General features: G+C 39.0%; 1 protein-coding gene across 1 annotated transcript in view; it reads left to right on the top strand.

Annotated features, from left to right (window-relative positions):
* ABCB5 (ATP binding cassette subfamily B member 5) overlaps window positions 1-23,893 on the top strand; it is a 145,940-nt gene that overhangs the window by 100,421 nt on the left and 21,626 nt on the right. The window contains 3 exon segments of the mRNA XM_055272486.2: window positions 4,503-4,706; window positions 8,457-8,557; window positions 16,262-16,402. Coding sequence (XP_055128461.1) covers window positions 4,503-4,706; window positions 8,457-8,557; window positions 16,262-16,402 — 446 coding nt within the window.

The following is a 23,893-nucleotide window of genomic DNA, read 5'->3' as shown; positions in this document are numbered from 1 at the left end:
CACGCCCCACCCAAATACAGTAACATTCTGAGGAACTGGAGGTTAGACCTAAACATATAAATGTAGGGTGGGAGGGACACAATTTAGCCTATAACATACATCACCATTTATCTCTTTTATCCTTAAACTTCCAGGGGATGAAGTGTAAGTCAGCATTATGTGCCAAATGGCATCCCCATTTATGCCCGTGGTTCTTAGAGTTAGTGTATCATACCCTTAAACACTTAACCAGGCTACCTGTCCATCTTAGTTTTCAGTATTTCATAGTTTTTTGAGTGTTTTCTATTGTGTATTTTTACTTTTTTGAAATTTTCTTAGATGCTTTAGTGAGAAATTGGAAAATGGTTGAGTCATCACCAGATACAGTCTTGAAACTGAAACCACAAAGTTTTTTAGGAATTAGGCAGAGCCCTGGGGGGGAGGGAAGATTTGTTATTGTTATTTTTTAATGAAGATGCTAACTTTTTGATAGTTTGGTGAAAATTGATGTAATCTTTTAGGGAAGCAATTTGGCAATATCCATCAAGAATGTAAGAGTATATACACATTTTTAAATTTCTTCAGTGGTTTATAACCTGTTACTATGATCATTTATTTTGACTCAAATTATCCCAGATGTAACCAGTGGAAGTCCCTTCAAGTTGGGAGAATTACACCTTTTAAGGTGTAATTCCAGTTGGAAATTTAACAGTAGGGCATTTGAGTGTAAGTAAGTGTAAATGAGAACAAAGATTTTTCACAAAGATGTTCATTACATATTTATTTTTAATAATGAAAAATTGAAGGCAACCCAAATATTTTTGGAGAATATTTAATGATTGCAGTGTAATATACAGGGATTAAGTCAGGATACAAAACTGCATGCATGTAATAAACCAAATCTGAATGTGTGTATTTATGTCTAGAAGCATGTAGATTTTAACTTTATCTAAACTTTTACTAATGATCCTGTTTTCATGATCAGAACAAAAAATATATTTCAAACTGTGGTCGATTCTACCTGTCTTTCCAGGTAAACAGGGGCCCTCATTTTTTTTTTAATCCCAGCACTAAAGAACTTAATGGTTCAGCTTATTGTTTAAGTATCATACATCCCACTGAAAGATGATCCATAAGATGTGTAGTTCTTATAAAAGTTATGAAGATAATTCTACATATTTGAAGGTATTTTAAAAATTTATTTTACCTCATACTATGATGTTTCCAACTCTTTTTCTATCTTGATATTGCCTCTTAGATCTTTACTGAGTAAAACCAATTTACAATGTGCAAAAATGGGAATGAGAGAAATCTTATCCAAAGTATACACTTTAATGAATATCCTTAATCATTCAACTCAACACTACTATGATAGAGTGGCTAAGAGTGCTGGCCTTCCGTCAGTGTGGGAAAGGGGTAGGGCTAGGGTTTGCAGCCCCGATATTATGACACCCAGTGTGGTGGCAGTCCAGTGCAGGGAAGCAGAGCCAGAGCAAGGTGAGGAGGGTGTCCGTGCAGAGAAGAGGCAGGAGACATGAGAGCAGATGGGTTACCCACGGAGAGATTAATCACGTAGATCAATCATTAAAGACAATGGGAACCAGTTCTCTCTCTTGTGAAGAGGGGGATAACAAATATGGAAAAAGGAGAAAACTGGAAATAACCTTACAATGTTGACTTGGAATTGGAGGTATTGATATGACTCATGAGTTTCAAGAAATATAGAGAAACAAATATAGATGTAAATGTGTGCTTGTATCTATCAATACACACACACACACACACACACACATTCTCTAGTTTGACCACTGACATTCTAGTAATAATGAGTACAACTAGCACCATGTCTTGACTGCTAAATAAAATTCTCCACCAAAAGAACCCAGGGTTCTTTGGAGAAATGACTAATTCCAAAAGTAGGGCAGAGACAGTACAAGATGAAACTAGAAAATCATTTTGTGTCAGAAAGTAAGGACATATTCCAAAACCGATAGATATATGTCAAAGGACAATGCCAACGTGAAGGGACTTCTACTGGCTACATCTCGGATAATTTGAGTCAAAATAAATGATTATAGTAACAGGTTATAAACAACTGAAGAAATTTAAAAGTCGTTAGTTCATACCACAATAAATAAGTTGAAAGTTTGATGAGAAGTTGGATTTTGACATAGCTTCAAAGTGCCTCACAACATTTATTAATTACAAAGGGAGAAAGAACAACTTCACAGCGGAGAAGCCTGGAAGAAACCATCTTAATTAATGATACAAGTGAACAATGCCTGGAATAGAACCAATCAAAACTGCGTGCCACTTGATAGGATGCAATGAGAAGAACACAGCATCACTTCCCTAAGATTCTTACCAAAGATGCATAATTTGAATCTAATTGTGAGGAAATACCAGATAAGCTAAAATTGAGAAATATTCTACCAGATACCTGGCTCGTGATCTTCAAAAAAGTCAAGGTCATGAACATCAAGTTAAGAATGAAGAATTATTCTATAGTAAAGGAGACTAAAGAGGCCTGACACCTAAATGAAATGTGTGATTCCAATGTAGATATCCTTTCACTATAAAATACATTATTGAGACAATTGATAAAACTTGAAGGAAGTCTAAGCATTAAACGATAGTCATGTAATTTCCTGATTTTGATCATGGTATTTTGGATAAGAGAGATAATGTTCTTGTTTATGAAACATCATCTCTAAGCATGCAAGGATGATAGAGTATCAGGTCAGCCACTTAATCCCAAGTGATTCAGGGAAAAAAGAGTTCTTTATCCTCCAGTTACAGGCATATGGCTGTGGGCAGGTTATTTTGTCTGACTACTTTTGTTTCCTCATCTATTGTACAGGACTAGTGATAGCATCCATCTATTTGCATTGTTATGAGATTAAGTAAGTTGGTGAAGGTAAAGTGGTTATTTAGTGCCTAGTTAAAGTTGGCTAGTTTTTGAGTACCTTTATATATTAGCTCCAACTATAATATGAGAATTATGGTTACTGTTTGTTTTTGACCTTTCTCCTATTTTGGCCCACTTTTAGTGTGTCTTCCCTTCCGCCCTACTGTTGCCTGTCCATGTTGGTTTCCTTTCCATAGCAACTCTTGCCTCTCCAACACAAACCTTCATGCTCCAAAAAACACTGAGTCAGACGGCGTGAGTTATTTCTTGCATGATTATGATATCTTCACCAATAGAAAGAGATAATTTATGTGAAAGGTAAATGTACAAAAAATATACAAAAATCTCATTTTTACAGGTTCCATAATGCAAATTTTTCCATTCAAATAGAATAATTCACTTTAGAACATTTTTGAAGGTGAATTAGATTCTATTGTAGTAAATACCTAAGCTAAAGTATAGCATTCTCTCCCTTTTTACTCTCCATGAAATCGAATATATAAAGCCTTCTAAAATAATTTACATGCATAACTCAAGCCATCTTTTCCAAATACTTAAATTTTAAGTTACATGTCGGTTATGCATGTATGTAAAACTAGTACTTTAATGCTATTATTAAAATATTGATTTTCTATAAAATTCCTAGCAAATGTGATTACAACTTTATAAATAGGAAATAGTAAAAAATGCTTAACTAAATATAGACTCTTTATTTAGTTTTTTGTAGTAGTAACTATGATTCTGTCATTTTCAAACATCAGCTTTATTACCAAGAACTTATCTGTAAGTTAGGGTTAAAGAGGTGGCAGGGTGTTGGTATCTATGTGTATGCACAAGTAAGTCGTTTTATTATTGCTGGGTGATTGGGTGTAAGGAAATAAGAAGAGTCTAGGTATGTATGTATCATTGAGAAGACAAAAGAAATCCTGTAACTTCAGCTTTCAACACACTCAGCTTGCACTGGGCTGTAAAATCCTGCTAAACTATTTAAGGAGAGGTCTCAGAGCAACATAAAACTCTCCCATTAAGGAGGTAGTACTTAATTTCAGATTGTCTGTTCCTATCATGCTTCTATACAGTCTTCCATGGGATTCCACTAAACTAAAATCCAGTTCATTTGGACATCTCAATATTGGACATCAAAACATAAAAATAAAGTATAATATTTCCTTAGTTTAGGGCATTTTGAGGCAGGCAGATCACCTGAGGTCAGGAGTTTGAGACCAGCCTGGCCATCATGGAGATACCCCATCTCTACTAAAAATACAAAGAAATTAGCTGAGCTTGGTGGCGGGCGCCTGTAATCCCAGCTGCTCTGGAGGCTGAGGCAAGAGAATTGCTTGAACTCAGGAGTCGGAGGTTGCAGTGAGCCGAGATTGTGCCACTGCACTCCAGCCTGGGTGACAGAGTGGGACTCCATCTCGGAAAAAAAATAAAATAAGTAAATAAGTAAAAATATGTATATTATTTAATCTCAAAGTATAAATTCAAGATATAAATTTAAGTATAAATTCTTTTTTAAAAAGTCTACCTTGTTTTGCAAGGAACTATAATAGGAATTCTTGTAAATGTAAAGTTAATTGAGTTTTTCCCCCCCAAATATATCTGATTATAGGCAACAGGTTCCAGGATTGGCGTCTTAACACAAAATGCAACTAACATGGGACTTTCAGTTATCATTTCCTTTATATATGGATGGGAGATGACACTCCTGATTCTGAGTATTGCTCCAGTACTTGCCATGACAGGAATGATTGAAACCGCAGCAATGGCTGGATTTGCCAACAAAGATAAGCAAGAACTTAAGCATGCTGGAAAGGTAAAATGAAGACTGTTATCACCATCGTAACATTTAAAGAGAAAAACAGTCAGAACTTTATGATATGTTAACTATATGATATGTTAACCATCTTTATGATATATTAACTTCATCTCTTAGGGATCTGTAAAGTGATATGTATAGAGACAGAAATGCATACAGACCAATTTAGGACAGAAGGTAGATACGTTATAGCAATAGGGTACACGATTTAGAGCACAGGCTCTGGAGTCTAATTAGCTGAGTTAGAATCCAGATTCTATCCTGACAAACTTGGGAGATGAGCAGGTTTTGTGAACCTTTGTAGACTTCAGGTTTCTCATCTGCAAAGTGGGAATAATACGAGTATTCACTTACAAATTTTTGTGAATATTGCACAAAACACAATGTTATTATATGCAAAACACTTAGAACAGTGTCTGGAAGACAGTAAGCACTTACTAATGTCAGCCATTATTACTGGGGAAGTTTTCAAACATCATCATTCCCCATTTTCTGGTCATTGAATAATCAAATTTTCTTGAGCAATTCTTCTGAATATTTTATTTTTCAAAACAAACAGGCAATGCAGCAGTTACTGAATGCAGGGCCATGCACTGATATTGATCACATATAAAACAAGGCTTTAGAGACAGGACCAATAAATGAACAATTTATTTAATCATTTGGAAAATGCCTGGACATACAGGTATTTAAGCTTCTTAGGATCAACCATATTCATACAAATAATTATGATATTAGAGACTGAAGGAAACATTATTGTGGCATCATAACACCTAAGAATTGAAAGAGACATCATCTGACCCAACCATTAACCTGAAGTAGGAGTCCCTTGCACAACATCCCTGTCAAGTGTCCATCCCCATCTCCTACCACCTTTTCCTCCAGTGGCAGGTAGTACATTACTTTCCCAGGCTGCCTGTACTTGGATAGTCTTGGGTGGTAGGCAGTTATTTTCCTTTTCTTTCTTTTTTTCTTGTCTCATTTATTTATTTATTTATTGGTGGACTTCTATCTTACTCTTCTTGGCTTTCATCTTGGTAGAGGTCCAAAATCTGTTTTTCATGACAGCCCTTTAGCAGCTGAATCGTTGTAAACAAGGAGTCTTCTGTTGACTCTACATCCAGGTCTTTAAGATGTTCCTTACATCTGTAATCCCAGAACTTTGGGAGGCCGAGACGGGCGGATCTTTTGAGGTCAGGAGTTTGAAACCAGCCTGGCCAACATAATGAAAGCCGTCTCTACTAAAAATACAAAAAAGTTAGCCGGGCATGGTGGCGCGTGACTGTAATCCCAGTTACTTGGAAGGCTGAGGCAGGAGAATCACTTGAACCCAGGAGGAGGAGGTTGCAGTGAGCTGAGATTGCGCCACTGCACTCCAACCTGGGCGACAGAGCACGGCTCTGTCTCAAAAACAAAAGTGTTCCTCTCCTAATACTGTTTCAGAGCTCTTGACTACACTGGTGTACATCCTCTGAATAGCAAAATAATGTTAATATCCTTTATAGTCTGTATCACGGTGAATGTGTCACAACTGGCATAGCACAAATATCATACATATTCATGAATAGGGATGCCAAGCACATGACTCACTGTAATCTCGTTTGCCTGAGCCTTAGACCTTTCCATCTTTCTTGCACAAGATAAGGACCCTTGGATTGTTTGCTTGTGCTGTATAGTCTGAACTACGTAGCAAATATTCGCCTCAGAGACAGTAAACAGTTGTTTAGATCTCCTTGTCTAATTTAAACATTGCAATAATTTATACAATTTCTAAATTAATGAGGCCTAATTATGTTTTCCTCATCTTATTTTTTATGTCATGAGATTTTATTGTATATGTGCCCTTTGACTTTTCCTTTATGTATCATTAGAGCAACCTCAGACTATACAACAAACAACTCTAATCAAATAGGCAATTGGAGGCATTCCCCTATGGCTTTTAATAAGTCAATTTACTAAACATCAGTTTAGAACATAGACTAATAAAATGTATCGGTCCTTCTTCAGTTATATGTGTAGATTTGGAAAAATTATCCAATGTTTAGTTTTTAAGACTGAATGGGCCGGGTGCTCTGGCTTATGCCTGTAATCCCAACACCTTGGGAGGCCGAGGCAGGTGGATCACAAGGTCAGGAGTTCGAAACGAACCTGACCAACATGGTGAAACCCTGTCTCTACTAAAAATACAAAAATTAACCGGGTATGGTGGCACACGCCTGCAATCCAAGCTACTCAGGAGGCTAAGGCAGGAGAATCACTTGAAGCCGGGAGGCGGAGGTTGCAGTGAGCCAAGATCATGCCACTGCACTCCAGCCTGGGCAACAGAGCAAGACTCCATCTCAAAAGAAAACAAAAAAAAGACTTTGAATAGCTTAATTAGTTTTCTTAATGACTATTTTCTAAGGGTATGTAATAATATTCATCCTGTCTCCATTGTGAAAAATTGTCACAAAATTTTTTTATGTTCATTCCTTTTGTTTTTCCTCAAACAAGATTTCAGCATTCTTATCCATTTTCTTCGTATACTATGGAATGTTACAAACGGAGGTTTCTTTAAGTCTATTTTTAAATTAATGAGAATTTAAAACAACCAACATCAAAATTGGGAGCAGAATCCTGGTGTCCTCACCACAGTCCAGAAATCTAGTTCCCTCCTGCAACCCAAGTTATTCTTCAGAGAAGGCCAAGTGTCTACCTGGTCTTCTCTGTCCCACAGTCCACTCTGCCAATCTGGAAACAGAATGTGAAAACAGGAAGTTTCTCTTTCAAGCCAACACATGTCCTCATGTCCGAAAAGCTATTCTAAACCAAAACTCTCTTCCATTTTGAATCCCATGTAATTATGCATTCTCTTTATAAACTATATAAATGTGGAGAAGTATTCATCACATTTGAATTAAATGCCTTTTTACATTCATAGACACCAATATGAGAAATGGCTTTATCTCATAAAGAATTTTACAACCACATGCCATGTTACTTTCCTGTAATGTTCCTGAGTCCTTTTAGGTTGCTATTTTTAATTCTTTGCTAGAATAAAATAATTATGTGATTACTTTATCTCTGCTATCTTTTTTTTTTTTTTTTTTGAGACACAGAAGTCTCACTCTGTTGCCCAGGCTGGAGTGCAGTGGCATGATCTCAGCTCACTGCAACCTCCGCCTCCCAGGTTCAAGTGATTCTTGTGCCTCAGCCTCCTGAGTAGCTGGGACTACAGGCACATGCCACCATACCTGGTTAATTTTTGTATTTTTAGTAGAGACAGGGTTTTACCATGTTGGCCAGGCTGGTCTCGAACTCCTGGCCTCAAGTAATCTGCCCACCTTGGCCTCCCAAAGTACTGGGATTACAGTCATGAGCCATTGTGCCCGGCCTCTGCTATCTTTTACTCGAATTGTTTCATAATCTGTAGGAAGCTCCTTTGCATGTGAACATAATGCTCACTAATGTTTTATTCTTCTGTCTATGGAACAAGTTTAAATTGAAATTCAGTATAAACTTGAATGGGGCTAAACTTAGATCAGTAGACTAAATCTCAATAAGACATTTTCCTTAAGCTTATTATCCGAAAGTGTCATTTTTCTATCTTATTTTCTGGGAGGAAAGGAAGCTAAGAATATTTGTCAGGAAAACTTACTGACTTGATATACTTAATATGTCCCCAGTGTGGCTGACTAGAATTCACAAATGGGAAAAGATTAACCGTTACTAATTTTATTTCTATATTGTATTGTCCTGTTTTATAAGATAGCAACTGAAGCTGTGGAGAATATACGTACTATAGCGTCATTAACAAGGGAAAAAGCCTTTGAGCAAATGTATGAAGAGATGCTTCAGACTCAACACAGGTGACTATAGATTCATACTGACTTCAAAAACATTATTTTGTTCTGTAAAGGCAGTACTCTCAAATGACTCCAGTGGTTTGCCTGCTAATTCATTTGCTCTTGAGTCTTTCCTAATAATGTCATGTCATAATTTCTCATATGACTTCACCAAGAGAAACCAGAAGAGGAATTGAGGGCAAGCACAATTAGAATAAATATTTTAGGTCCTCTCACATTACCATTAACTGTCTAAGTATGCACATTTTCTTATTTTCCTGAAAGAATATTAATGAAATAACATATGCAAGAAAGAAGATAAAATTGCGGGCCAGGCGCTGTGTCTCACGCCTGTAATCCCAGCACTTTGGGAGGCTGAGGTGGGCAGATCACTTAAGGTCAACAGTTAGAGACCAGCCTGGACAATATGGTGAAACCCCATCTCTACTAAAAATGCAAAAATTAGCCGGGTGTGGTGGTGCACATTTGTAGTCCCAACTACTTGGAGGCTGAGGCAGGAGAATCACTTGAACCTGGGAGGCAGAGGTTGCAGTGAGCTGAGATCACACCATTACACTGCAACTCCAGCCTAGGCGACAGAGCAAGAGAAAAGAGCTCAGCCCTTTACATTAAATCCCTAAAATAGTTTACATTTTAAATATGAATATATACATAATAAATGCACTTACACTTTTAATTTTAAACTAGTCCTCCTTATCACATTGACTTAGTGATGCTTTTTATATTACTTTATCAGAAAGATAGCTTTGTACTCTTCTGGACTCATAGTTGGCACCACCCTTTTTTTTTTTTTTTTTTTTTTTTTTTTTTTTTTTTTGCGACAGAGTCTCGCTCTGTCGCCCAGGCTGGAGTGCAGTGGCGCAATCTCGGCTCACTGCAAGCTCCGCCTCCCGGGTTCATGCCATTCTCCTGCCTCAGCCTCTCTGAGTAGCTGGGACTACAGGTGCCCACCACCACGCCCGGCTAATTTTTTTGTATTTTTAGTAGAGACGGGGTTTCACCGTGGTCTCAATCTCCTGACCTCGTGATTCGCCCGCCTCGGCCTCCCAAAGTGCTGGGATTACAAGCTTGAGCCACCGCGCCCAGCCGGCACCACCCTTTAATTTCCTCTATTCTGTTAATGAAAGATTAAAATGGAGACTTAGAAAATCCTTCTAAATACTGCTAAACCAAATCTCTAACTCTTACACTAGCCATCCTTTCACGGGCTTTGCCCATTCATTTAACAGTATATAAAGTTAAATTTGTTACACTGAACTACAGAGTATATGACTATAGAGAAAAGAATTATAACATTATCTGTCTTTTCTCAAAGAATTCTCAGTAGTAAAAAAAAAAATCACTTTCTCTTTAATCATTCGAAAAATGCCTTTCCGGCTACTTGGAGATAGGAGCCAAGATGGCGGAATAGGAACAGCTCCGGTCTCCAGCTCCCAGCCCCAGCAACACAGAAGACGGGTGATTTCTGCATTTCTGCTTGAGGTACCGGTTTCATCTCACTAGGGAGTGCCTAACGGTGGGTGCAGGACAGTCGGTGAAGCGCACTGTGCGCGAGCCGAAGCAGAGCGAGGCATTGCCTCACTCGGGAAGCACAAGGGGTCAGGGAGTTCCCTTTCCTAGTCAAAGAAAGGGGAAACAGACGGCACCTGGAATATCGGGTCAGTCCCATCCTAATACTGCGCTTTTCCAACGGGCCTGGAAAATGGCACATTAGGAGATTGTGTCCCGCACCTGGCTCGGAGGGTCCTATGCCCACGGAGTCTCACTGATTGCTAGCACAGCAGTCTGAGATCAAGCTGCAAGGCGGCAGCGAGGCTGGGGGAGGGGCGCCCACCATTGCCCAGGCTTGCTTAGGTAAACAAAGCAGCCAGGAAGCTCGAACTGGGTGGAGCCCACCACAGCTCAAGGAGGCCTGCCTGCCTCTGTAGGCTCCACCTCTGGGGGCAGGGCACAGACAAACAAAAACTCAGCAAGAACCTCCACAGACTTAAATGTCCCTGTCTGACTGACAGCTTTGAAGAGAGTAGTGGTTCTCCCAGCACGCAGCTGGAGATCTGAGAACGGACAGACTGCCTCCTAAAGTGGGTCCCTCACCCCTGAGCAGCCTAACTGGGAGGCACCCCCCCAGTAGGGGCAGACTGACACCTCATTCAACCGGGTACTCCTCTGAGACAAAACTTTCAGAGGAACTATCAGACAGCTGAATTTGTGGTCTCACGAAAATCCGCTGTTCTGCAGCCACTGCTACTGACACCCAGCCAAACAGGGTCTGGAGTGGACCTCTAGTAAACTCCAACAGACCTGCAGCTGAGGGTCCTGTCTGGTAGAAGGAAAACTAACAAACAGAAAGGACATCCACACCAAAAACCCATCTGTACATCACCATCATCAAAGACAAAAAGTAGACAAAACCACAAAGATGGGGAAAAAACAGACCAAAAAAACTGGAAACTCTAAAAAACAGAGCACCTCTCCTCCTCCAAAGGAACGCAGTTCCTCACCAGCAATGGAACAAAGCTGGATGGAGGATGACTTTGATGAGTTGAGAGAAGAAGGCTTCAGACGATCAAACTACTCTGAGCTACGAGAGGAAATTCAAAACAATAGCAAAGAAGTTAAAAACTTTGAAAAAAAATTAGAAGAATGGATAACTAGAATAACCAATGGAGAGAAGGGCTTAAAGGAGCTGATGGAGCTGAAAGCCAAGTTTCGAGAACTACGTGAAGATTGCAGAAGCCTCAGTAGCAGATGCGATCAACTGGAAGAAAGGGTATCGCTGATGGAAGATGAAATGAATGAAATGAAGAGAGAAGGGAAGTTTAGAGAAAAAAGAATAAAAAGAAATGAACAAAGCCTCCAAGAAATTTGAGACTATGTGAACAGACCAAACCTACGTCTGATTGGTGTACCTGAAAATGATGGGGAGAATGGAACCAAGTTGGAAAACACTCTGCAAGATATTATCCAGGAGAACTTCCCCAATCTAGCAAGGCAGGCCAGCATTCAGATTCAGGAAATACAGAGAACGCCACAAAGATACTCCTCGAGAAGGGCAACTCCAAGACACATAATTGTCAGATTCACCAAAGTTGAAATGAAGGAAAAAATGTTAAGGGCAGCCAGAGAGAAAGGTCGGGTTACCCACAAAGGGAAGCCCATCAGACTAACAGCTGATCTCTCAGCAGAAACTCTACAAGCCAGAAGAGAGTGGGGGCTGATATTCAACATTCTTAAAGAAAAGAATTTTCAACCCAGAATTTCCTATCCCGCCAACTAAGCTTCATAAGTGAAGGAGAAATAAAATACTTTACAGACAAGCAAATGCTGAGTGATTTTGTCACCACCAGGCCTGCCCTAAAAGAGCTCCTGAAGGAAGCACTAAACATGGAAAGGAACAACCGGTACCAGCCACTGCAAAAACATGCCAAATTGTAAAGACCATCGAGGCTAGGAAGAAACTATAGCAACTAACGAGCAAAATAACCAACTAACATCATAATGACAGGATCAGATTCACACATAACAATATTAACGTTAAATGTAAATGGGCTAAATGCTCCAATCAAAAGACACAGACTGGCAAACTGGATAAGGAGTCAGGACCCATCAGTGTGCTGTATTCAGGAAACCCATCTCACGTGCAGAGACACACATAGACTCAAAATAAAGGGATGGAGGAAGATCTATCAAGCAACTGGAAATCAAAAAAAGGCAGGGGTTGCAATCCTAGTCTCTGATAAAATAGACTTTAAACCAACAAAGATCAAAAGAGACAAAGAAGGCCATTACATAATGGTAAAGGGATCAATTCAACAAGAAGAGCTAACTATCCTAAATATATATGCACCCAACACAGGAGCACCCAGATTCATAAAGCAAGTCCTAAGTGACCTACAAAGGGACTTAAACTCCCTCACAATAATAATGGGAGATTTTAACACACCACTGTCAGCATTAGACAGATCAACGAGACAGAAAGTTAACAAGGATATCCAGGAATTGAACTCAGCTCTACATAAAGTGGACCTAATAGACATCTACAGAAATCTCCACCCCAAATCAACAGAATATACATTTTTTTCAGCACCACACCACACCTATTCCAAAATTGACCACATAGTTGGAAGTAAAGCTCTCCTCAGCAAATGTAAAAGAACAGAAATTATAACAAACTGTCTCTCAGACCACAGTGCAATCAAACTAGAACTCAGGATTAAGAAACTCACTCAAAACCGCTCAACTACATGGAAACTGAACAACCTGCTCCTGAATGACTATTGGGTACATAATGAAATGAAGGCAGAAATAAAGATGTTCTTTGAAACCAACGAGAACAAAGACACAACATACCAGAATCTCTGGGACACATTCAAAGCAGTGTGTAGAGGGAAATTTATAGCACTAAATGCCCACAAGAGAAAGCAGGAAAGATCCAAAATTGACACCCTAACATCACAATTAAAACATTCAAAAGCTAGCAGAAGGCTAGAAATAACTAAAATCAGAGCAGAACTGAAGGAAATAGAGACACAAAAAACCCTTCAAAAAATTAATGAATCCAGGAGCTGGATTTTTGAAAAGATCAACAAAATTGATGGACCGCTAGCAAGACTAATAAAGAAGAAAAGAGAGAAGAATCAAATAGATGCAATAAAAAACGAAAAAGGGGATATCACCACCGATCCCACAGAAATACAATCTACCATCAGAGAATACTACAAACACCTCTATGCAAATAAACTAGAAAATCTAGAAGAAATGGATAAATTCCCCGACAAATACACCCTCCCAAGACTAAACCAGGAAGAAGTTGAATCTCTGAATAGACCAATAACAGGCTCTGAAATTGTGGCAATAATCAATAGCTTACCAACCAAAAAGATTCCAGGACCTGATGGATTCACAGCTGAATTCTACCAGAGGTACAAGGAGGAACTGGTACCATTCCTTCTGAAACTATTCCAATCAATAGAAAAAGATGGAATCCTCCCTAACACATTTTATGAAGCCAGCATCGTCCTGATACCAAAACCTGGCAGAGACATAACCAAAAAAGAGAATTTCAGACCAATATCCTTGATGAACATTGATGCAAAAATCCTCAATAAAATACTGGCAAACCGAATCCAGCAGCACATCAAAAAGCTTATCCACCATGATCAAGTGGGCTTCATCCCTGGGATGCAAGGCTGGTTCAACATACGCAAATCAATAAATGTAATCCAGCATATAAACAGAACCAAAGACAAAAACCACATGATTATCTCAATAGATGCAGAAAAGGCCTTTGACAAAATTCAACAACCCTTCATGCTAAAAACTCTCAATAAATTAGGTATTGATGGGACGTATCTCAAAATAATAAGAGCTATCTACGATAAACCCACAGCCAATATCATACTGAATGGGCAAAAACTGGAAGCATTCCCTCTGAAAACTGGCACAAGACAGGGATGCCCTCTCTCAGCACTCCTATTCAACATAGTGCTGGAAGTTCTGGCCAGGGCAATCAGGCAGGAGAAGGAAATAAAGGGTATTCAATTAGGAAAAGAGGAAGTCAAATTGTCCCTGTTTGCAGATGACGTGATTGTATATCTAGAAAACCCCATTGTCTCAGCCCAAAATCTCCTTAAGCTGATTAGCAACTTCAGCAAAGTCTCAGGATACAAAATTAATGTACAAAAATCACAAGCATTCTTGTACACCAATAACAGACAAACAGAGAGCCAAATCATGAGTGAACTCCCATTCACAATTGCTTCAAAGAGAATAAAATACCTAGGAATCCAACTTACAAGGGATGTGAAGGACCTCTTCAAGGAGAACTACAAACCACTGCTCAATGAAATAAAAGAGGATACAAACAAATAGAAGAACATTCCATGCTCATGGGTTGGAAGAATCAATATCGTGAAAATGGCCATACTGCCCAAGGTAATTTAGAGATTCAATGCCATCCCCATCAAGCTACCAATGACTTTCTTCACAGAATTGGAAAAAACTACTTTAAAGTTCATATGGAACCAAAAAAGAGCCCGCATCGCCAAGTCAATCCTAAGCCAAAAGAACAAAGCTGGAGGCATCACGCTACCTGACTTCAAACTATACTACAAGGCTACAGTAACCAAAACAGCATGGTACTAGTACCACAACAGAGACATAGATCAATGGAACAGAACAGAGCCCTCAGAAATGATGCCGCATAGCTACAACTATCTGATCTTTGACAAACCTGACAAAAACAAGAAATGGGGAAAGGATTCCCTATTTAATAAATGGTGCTGGGAAAACTGGCTAGCCATATGTAGAAAGCTGCAACTGGATCCCTTCCTTACACCTTTTACAAAAATTAATTCAAGATGGATTAAAGACCTATATGTTAGACCTAAAACCATTAAAATCCTACAAGAAAACCTAGGCAATACCATTCAGGACGTAGGCGTGGGCAAGGACTTCATGTCTAAAACACCAAAAGCAATGGCAACAAAAGCCAAAATCGACAAATGGGATCTCATTAAACTAAAGAGCTTCTGCACAGCAAAAGAAACTATCATCAGAGTGAACAGGCAACCTACAGAATGGGAGAAAATTTTTGCAACCTACTCATCTGACAAAGGGCTAATATCCAGAATCTACAATGAACTCAAACAAATTTACAAGAAAAAAACAAACAACCCCATCAAAAAGTGGGCAAAGGACATGAACAGACACTTCTCAAAAGAAGACATTTATGCAGCCAAAAAACACATGAAGAAATGCTCATCATCACTGGCCATCAGAGAAATGCAAATCAAAACCACAGTGAGATACCATCTCACACCAGTTAGAATGGCCATCATTAAAAAATCAGGAAACAACAGGTGCTGGAGAGGATGTGGAGAAATAGGAACACTTTTACACTGTTGGTGGGACTGTAAACTAGTTCAACCATTGTGGAAGTCAGTGTGGCAATTCCTCAGGGACCTCGAACTAGAAATACCATTTGACCCAGCCATCCCATTACTGGGTATATACCCAAAGGACTATAAATCATGCTGCTATAAAGACACATGCACACGTATGTTTATTGCGGCACTATTCACAATAGCAAAGAGTTGGAACCAACCCAAATGTCCAACAATGATAGACTGGATTAAGAAAATGTGGCACATATACACCATGAAATACTATGCGGCCATAAAAAACGATGAGTTCGTGTCCTTTGTAGGGACATGGATGAAACTGGAAAACATCATTCTCAGTAAACTGTCGCAAGGACAAAAAACCAAATACCGCATGTTCTCACTCACAGGTGGGAATTGAACAATGAGAACTCATGGACACAGGAAGGGGAACATCACACTCCGGGGACTGTTGTGGGGTGGGGGGACGGGGGAGGGACAGCATTAGGAGATACACCTAATGCTAAATGACCAGTTAATGGGTGCAGGAAATCAACATGGCACATGGATACATATGTAACAAACCTGCACATTGTGCACATGTACCCTAAAACCCTAAAGTATAATAATAAAAAAAGAAATTTGATTCCATCTAACTGAAATAGATTGTGGACAAAAGTGACTTTAAAAAAAAAAAAAGAAAAGAAAAATGCCTTTCCACTAAATTATAATATTTCAAAATCCTCTCTATTTATTACTCTACATTTATTAAATTGACCTTGCTATAATTCATGCCTCATTATTTGGTAACTTTTGTACATTCCAGAAATACCTCGAAGAAAGCACAGATTATTGGAAGCTGTTATGCATTCAGCCATGCCTTTATATATTTTGCCTATGCAGCAGGGTTTCGATTTGGAGCCTATTTAATTCAAGCTGAACGAATGACCTCAGAGGGCATGTTCATGTAAGTCGTGGAAATAGTCCGGACGTAGTGGCTCACACCTGTGATTCCAACACTTTGGGAGGCGGGTGGATCACCTGAGGTCAGGAGTTTGAGACCAGCCTGACCAACATAATAAAACCCCATCTCTACTAAAAATACAAAAATTAGCTGGGTGTGGTGGCAGGCACCTGTAATCCCAGCTACTCGGGAGGCTGAGGCAGGAGAATCAATTGAACCCAGGAAATGGAGGCTGCAGTGAGCTGAGATCACGCCACTGCACTCCAGCCTGGGCAACAAAGTGAGACTCTGTCTCTAAATAAATAAATAAGTTGTGCAAATATATAGACCTTGTAAGGGGGTCATGTACTTATTTACCAAAAAGATGTCTAGTTTATAGTGAATTACCATTTAAATCACATATGTGGAAAAGGGATGCTTAAATTTTTTTTAAGTTGGAATTTTTAAAAATATACATATGTTTTTTAATTTTGTATTGATATATAATAGTTACACATATTTTAGGGGTACACGTGATATTTTGATATATTCATATGATGTTTAATGATCAAATCAGGGTAATTGGGATGAATTTTATTTTTAATTGACAGACAATAATTGTACATATATATTTATGGGGTACAATGGGATGTTCTGATATATGTTAACACTGTGAAATGATTAAATCAAGCTAAGTGTTTTTGTTATTTAGTCTCTATAAGAAGTACAGCACAACTGGTGAAATACTGATACTGATATAAGGCATAAAATCTGAATTAAATTCCCAGATGAATTGCTCTCTGCTGCAGTTTACTGGAACATGGGAATGTAGGGGCAAAATATGCCTTCTTGTCATTCAGTTCTTAGGAAATTTGTGAGACATTATGAAACTCTCAGTGTGGAGATGGCTTCCTAAAGTATGACTGTAAATCAGTGAGGATGAATTATTCGCTAAGCAAATAATCCAGAAGAAACACATATAAATGGGTGTTTCCCTTCAAAAATGTCACATTTGGAATTGAACGTGGTGTCCCAGTGAGGCTGCTTCTTCCCAGAGCATTAGGTTGGAGCTCCTACTTTGAAGTTCTGGTCACATAATTATGAATTTATTTGTTTTACCGGAACATCTAATGCAACTGCTAAATTAGAAAAATTAATTTTGAGTATTAATTCTGAGCTGAGAGCCTAAAATATTAGAAATATTGCTAATCTATCATAAACATCATTGCTAAGCATTTAGAACTAGAGAAAACCATACAATACTTGACTCAAAAAAGTAACATTATGTTATTTTTAACAAGCCCACCAAAAAATGCACATCCATGCAAGTACCAGCCTCTTCACAATAATGAATTGGGAGATTACACCTGTTCCAAGGATGCTGTCACTTGGCAGAACACACTGGGCGCTTCTCTTTGGGTTTTGTTTCCCAAGTCTCAGGACATTACTTTGAATATCTTTATTGTTGGCATATTTGTATTTTCAGGATTGGTTCAATTTGAGGAAATGGCCAAAAGTCATTTAAACCTGAGTAATTTCAGAATAACTTGGAATAATTTTTAGTTTCTATTCATATGAAAATTTATTTATTTATTAAGCATTAAGTGAAGTCCCAGGAAGTTTCTTTGTTAGGCACTGATAAGAAAACAGTCCAGAGTTCACCAACCCAGTATTCCTAAATCTTACCTGACACCAAAGCCACTTAGAAGTTTCCTGGAAGCAGATTTCCTTATAAAATGGAATATGGAAATGGAATATCTGTATTTAAAATTTCAGCAGAAGGGCTGGATGTGGTGGCTCATGCCTGTAATCCCAGCACTTTGGGAGTCCAAGGCAGGAGGACTGGCAAAGGTCAGGAATTTGAGACCAGCCCGGGCAACCCTGTGAAACGCTGTCTGTAGTCAAAATACAAAAATTAGCCGTGTATGGCAGTGCCTGCCTGTAATCCCAGCTACTTGGGAGGCTGAGGCATGAGAATCACTTGACCCAAGGAGGCAGAGGTTGCAACGAGCCAAGATCACATCACTGCACTCTAGCCTGGATGACAGAGTGAGACTCTGCCTCAAAAAAATTAAAATAAAATTTCAACAGAAATTGCAAGTTCCCTTTCCTATGTTCTCCTAGCCTCTAAAATAGTGTGCACTATTGCCTGTGTGAACTTATAAACCACAATTATATTTAGGCTTCGGTTTCATTCTGATTACATAAGACTAATTACTTAGGTAGATTAACAAGAAACAAAATCTGAAATCACATAAATAATTCAGCTCACCAGCCCCCGTTAGCCAGTTTTTCCTTTGTTCTAATATAATCCAGGCACTCCCAAGCTTGAAAGTTGGTTGTAATCCAAAAGTTTGTTTGCAAGCCAATAGTTTGAAACTCAAAACATGTTTTCCTCATGTTGCTCTAAACTTTCTGCAGCCTTCTTCAATCCCCAGGGCCCTATTCCTTCTGTATAACTAGTTTTGAGTATTAGTAGAAAGCAAGCCAATTAAACATATTCATACTAATGTACGATGTTTGATGATTTTCCAAATTCTCACAGAAGAATTTTCATCTCTTCTCATCAATTTCTCTGTCACTACTCTTTCTTTGCTTTGTAATCACACCTATAAAAAAATATAAGAAGGCCAGGCATGGTGGCTCGTGCCTGTAGTCCCAACACTTTGGGAGGCTGAGGTGGGTGGATCACGAGGTCAGGAGTTCAAGACTAGCCTGGTCAACATGGTGAAACCCCATCTCTACTAAAAAATACAAAAATTAGCTGGGCATGGTGGTGGGCGCCTGTAATCCCATCTACTTGGGAGGCTGAGGGAGAAGAATTGCTTCAACCCCAGAGGTGGAGGTCGCAGTGAGCCAAGATCACACCACTGCACTCCAGCCTGGGCAACAGAGCAAGACTCCAACTCAGGAAAAAAATATATATATATATTTATTTATATTTATATTTATTTATATAAATATTTATATAAATTTATATTTACATAAATATTTATATATATTTATATATATATAGGAAACACTCATTTATATGTGTTTCTTCTGGGTTATTTGCTTAGCGAATAATTCATCCTCACTGATTTACAGTCATACTTTAGGAAGCCATCTCCACACTGAGAGTTTCATAATGTCTCACAAATTTCCTAAGAAATGAATGACAAGGAGGCATATTTTGCCCCATATATATAAATATTTTTATAGAGAGAGAGAGAGAGTTTACTGGATCCTGTTTTTCAGCCAGGCCTCTGTGTGTTGGAGGGCTTTAGAGCCCTCAGACCTTTCATCTATTACACTTTCATTAGTGATCTCATCCAATCTGTCAGTTTTAAATACCACCTGTGTCCTGATAACGTCCTTCTGTATATTTCCAACTCTGACCCTGCCCTGAGCACAAGACCCTTATCCAATTACTTATGAGACACCTCCACTTGGATGACTAATATCTCAATGTGTTCAAAACAGAATTTAAGGTTTTTCTCTCCAAAGGTTATCTTCCCCAAGACCTTCCCATCTTAACTAATAACACCAACCACCATCCACACAGTTGCTCAGCCCAAAAATGTTGGAGTCGTCCCTGTTGCTTCTCTTGCTGTTGTCCACCACATAAATCACTGATTCCTCATGACTCTAATTCCAAAATTCTTCTCATCCTCTTCACCCTAATCCAAGCCCCTCCCTGTCTTGACTGGACCACTGCAACAACCTCACCAATGTCCTTGTGCCCACTCTTGCTTCCCTATAATCCATTCTCCACACTGCAGCCAGACTGATCATTTAATGCACAAATCTAATAGCATCAGTTTATTAAAACTCTGCAAGATCTAGATCTTCCCACTGAAATTTGAATAAAGCCAAAGTCCTTACCATGACCTGAAAGACCTTCATGATGGGGCTGCTGCGTTTCTTTCCAATTTCATCCACCTCTATCTCCCATGTTAACTACTCATCAGCCCCACACTTGCCATGTCTGTCCCTGGACCTCCCCATTGCAGGGTCTTCGCACTTGCTATTCTCTGCCTGGACTGGTCATTCCCCAGGGCTTTACTAAGCTACCTTTTTCTTACCACTCAGGCTTCCCCTGCTAAATCCACTCCTCAGAGGGACTTTCACTGATGGTCCAAAGTAGTTCCCCTAACCCTCCCTCCTCATCACTCTCTTTCCCATCACCATATTTTGTTTACAACACTTATGATTCTATGAAATTATATTTTGGGTTTCCATATTTATGAGTGCATAGACTGAGCATGAGTTGTAACCTATCTTGTTCACTGATGTTTCCCAAAAGCCAAAAACAAGTGGGTGGCACATAATAGACACACAATAAATATTTATTGAATGAATGACTGAATCAAAATTAAGGGGGAGATTTGGAATGGTACATAATTAGGCAGTCCAGTCATTTCTGGAAATGTGCCTTCGGAGTCACCTTCACACTTTGAAAACAGGAGTCTGTTTTTCACAAATTTTTCTAATTTTCTTCTTTTCTACACCCATATGTCTAATACCAGGTGCTTTGGCAGGAGGACTGGATCTAAATCGAGGGCAACCATTGATACAAAACATGATGTGTGGAATTGAGAATTTGCTTGTACCTACTGAGATTTGTTTAGATTAAAGCTAAGCAAACAATTTCTCAGTCGAAGAATGATACAACCTCAAAATCATGCCAGTCACTTTCATGCCTGCGAATGACACCAGTCAGGATGTTTCCTTTAAGGGGTTTTCCAAGACTGCCAACCATTCTGTTACTTACGAAAATTGCTATAACGGCAAACCTTGATTGAATCTTTACTCAGTTTTAAGTATTTGCCATATATTTTCTGTTTAATGCTTTAAACTACCCTGTGAAATACTATGGTTCCCATTTTACAGATGAGAACAATTAAGACTCAAAGAGATTATCTAACTTGCTCAAAGTTACATAATCAGTAAGTAGCAGAGCACAGATTCAAGTTCATGGTTCCAGATTCCAGAGGTTTGGTTTACTCAACATATATTATTATTATATAAATTCTGTGGCCAAACATGCATAGAATATTTCTGTGAAATTATTTTTTAAATAATTCTTGCTTAGTTTTTCAAACATTTGAATATTCAAAGTTGGGCTGATTCCTCACATATAAATGGAACAGGTGACTTGCTTAGTGTTATTTTATAGCCCTAAAATATGAGAATGAAAAGTCCCAGCCGGGCGCAGTGGCTCACGCCTGTAATCCCAGCACTTTGGGAGGCCAAGGCGGGTGGATCACGAGGTCAGGAGATCGAGACCATCCTGGCTAACACGGTGAAACCCCGTCTCTACTAAAAAAAAATACAAAAAATTAGCCGGGCGTGGTAGCGGGTGCCTGTAGTCCCAGCTACTTGGGAGGCTGAGGCAGGAGAATGGCGTGAACCTGGGAGGTGGAGCTTGCAGTGAGCCGAGATTGCGCCACTGCACTCCAGCCTGGACGACAGAGCGAGACTCCGTCTCAAAAAAAAAAAAAAAAAAATTCTTCCCTGAGCCGGCCTACCATGCTTCCTGAATTTCTTTTAATAAAATTCATTAAAAGGGCGTCTCTTCTAGATACATAAGCATTTTAACTATCAGAACATATGAAGGACCATTAACATAAGAGTAACAATTAAAGAATAGTACGACCTTGGTATTTCCCAGTGCCCCAAGAGAAGGAAGAAATAGAGAGCTATCTGAGCTAGAGCCACTGGTATCACTTTTCTTTTCTTTTCTTTTCTTTTTTATTTTTTTTTTGAGTTGGAGTCTCGCTGTGTCACCCATGTTGGAGTGCAGTGGCACGATCTCAGCTCACCACAACCTCCGTTTCCTGGGTTCAAGCAATTCTCCCACCTCAGCCTCCTGAGTAGTTAGGACTGCAGGCACATGTCACCACACCCGGCTAATTTTTGTATGTTTTGGTGGAGATCGGATTTCACCATGTTGGCCAGGCTGGTCTCAAACTCCGGACTTCGAGTGATCCACCTCCCTTAGCCTCCCAAAGTGCTAGGATTACAGGTGTAAGCCACCACACCCAGCCTCACTTTTTGAGTTCCATTCAGTCAGAATACAGACAGAAAAAGGGTACCCATACTTTTGGAGTATGGACAAATGAGAGATTCTCTAGGGATTCTCCTCCAGTATTAAATGTGGTTATTGGCCAAAAGAGCAACATAGCACTATGCATAATGTCAATAGATGAGATTTGTCTTCAACACCAAAGAGGATTTGGTCCTAGAGACCAAATGTGGCCCCAACTACCATGAATGTGTCACAAGGTCCCTTTAGACACACTAAATTATACCTGGCCTAGAAGACTCTGTACCTTCCAGAATCTAGGATGACAGACAGCTTTCAATCTCATTGACTAGCTAAAAACCAAAGAAATTTACAAAGAAAACTCCCTCCTGCTAGAATTCTTCTTAGGTAAAAGGCACTTTGCGCCATTCTCTAAACTAATGGTTTTCCAACTCACCAATCTAGGAGCTGGTTAAAACTGTAGATACCTAGATCTCATCCTGCAAAATCTGATTTGTAGATCTAGTATGGGGCAGGAATCTTCATTTTATCAAACATTCCAGATTACTCCAAAGCATAATTTATAGCTACAAAGTTGGGTTATCTGTGTCTCTTTCAAAAATGACATTGTGTCTCAGAAAGGGAGATACACAAAGCGAGTTTAACAGCAGAATTCTTTAATGTGCTCATAATATTAGTCAGTAAGGCTTTTTAGAGGAAAAAGCCTCTAAAAGAAAAAAAAAGATAACATGCATGTCTTATGGTAGAAGCTGTCTCTATCTCTATTATCGTAGAAGTTTATCTGAAATGAGCATTTAAAATAAGGCGATAACATTTTCATTCTGCCACCTTACAGACAAGGCATAGGGGCGTTTAGAAAATCTCGTTTAGGTTCTCATGCACACATGTGTAGTAAAACACTCACCTCTCCCTTTGTTAGTCCTGGCAACACATTCTATTTGTTATTTCACTATAAATGTGCAGATTTAGAAGTACAAAATAAGTTTATTTTATCCTGTCTCTTTGTGTTAGTCCCTTTAGGCTGGTTTCCAGCTAACTTGACTTTTGCAATACAGACCAAGAACATTTCTAATCAGGAGAGGTTTCTGTAGCCTTCCTTTCCCCACTGCAAAGCTTTCTCTATCTCTGTGAGTTTCTTCCGTATTTTCTATCCATATTATCAAGAAGCTAAGCAGAGCATATAGATAAGAAAGAATCAAGACATGGCAGCCTTCAATACAGTAATAATAAAAGCCACAGCTTTGAAAACTGCCTGAGAAGCATAACCAGGCAGTTTATGAGTGTGTTTCCTAGTTCTGTTAAAATCCAAATGCAGTTCTTGACAAGAAACCACATTGTATTTCCAACAATAATGTGGTTATTGGCTAAAAGAGCAACACAGATGGGTTTTCAATGAGTATTAACAGTTGGTCGATACCTTAAAATAATAAAGGATGGACAGAAGTGAGCTAGGCCTGCACCATCATCTTTGCCCTAGGAGGCTGGGC

The sequence above is a fragment of the Symphalangus syndactylus genome, chromosome 3, assembly GCF_028878055.3.
Source record: "Symphalangus syndactylus isolate Jambi chromosome 3, NHGRI_mSymSyn1-v2.1_pri, whole genome shotgun sequence".
NCBI classification, from domain to species: domain Eukaryota; kingdom Metazoa; phylum Chordata; class Mammalia; order Primates; family Hylobatidae; genus Symphalangus; species Symphalangus syndactylus.
The sequence above is the reverse complement of the archived record's forward strand: the minus strand, read 5'-3'. Positions and strand labels throughout refer to the sequence as shown.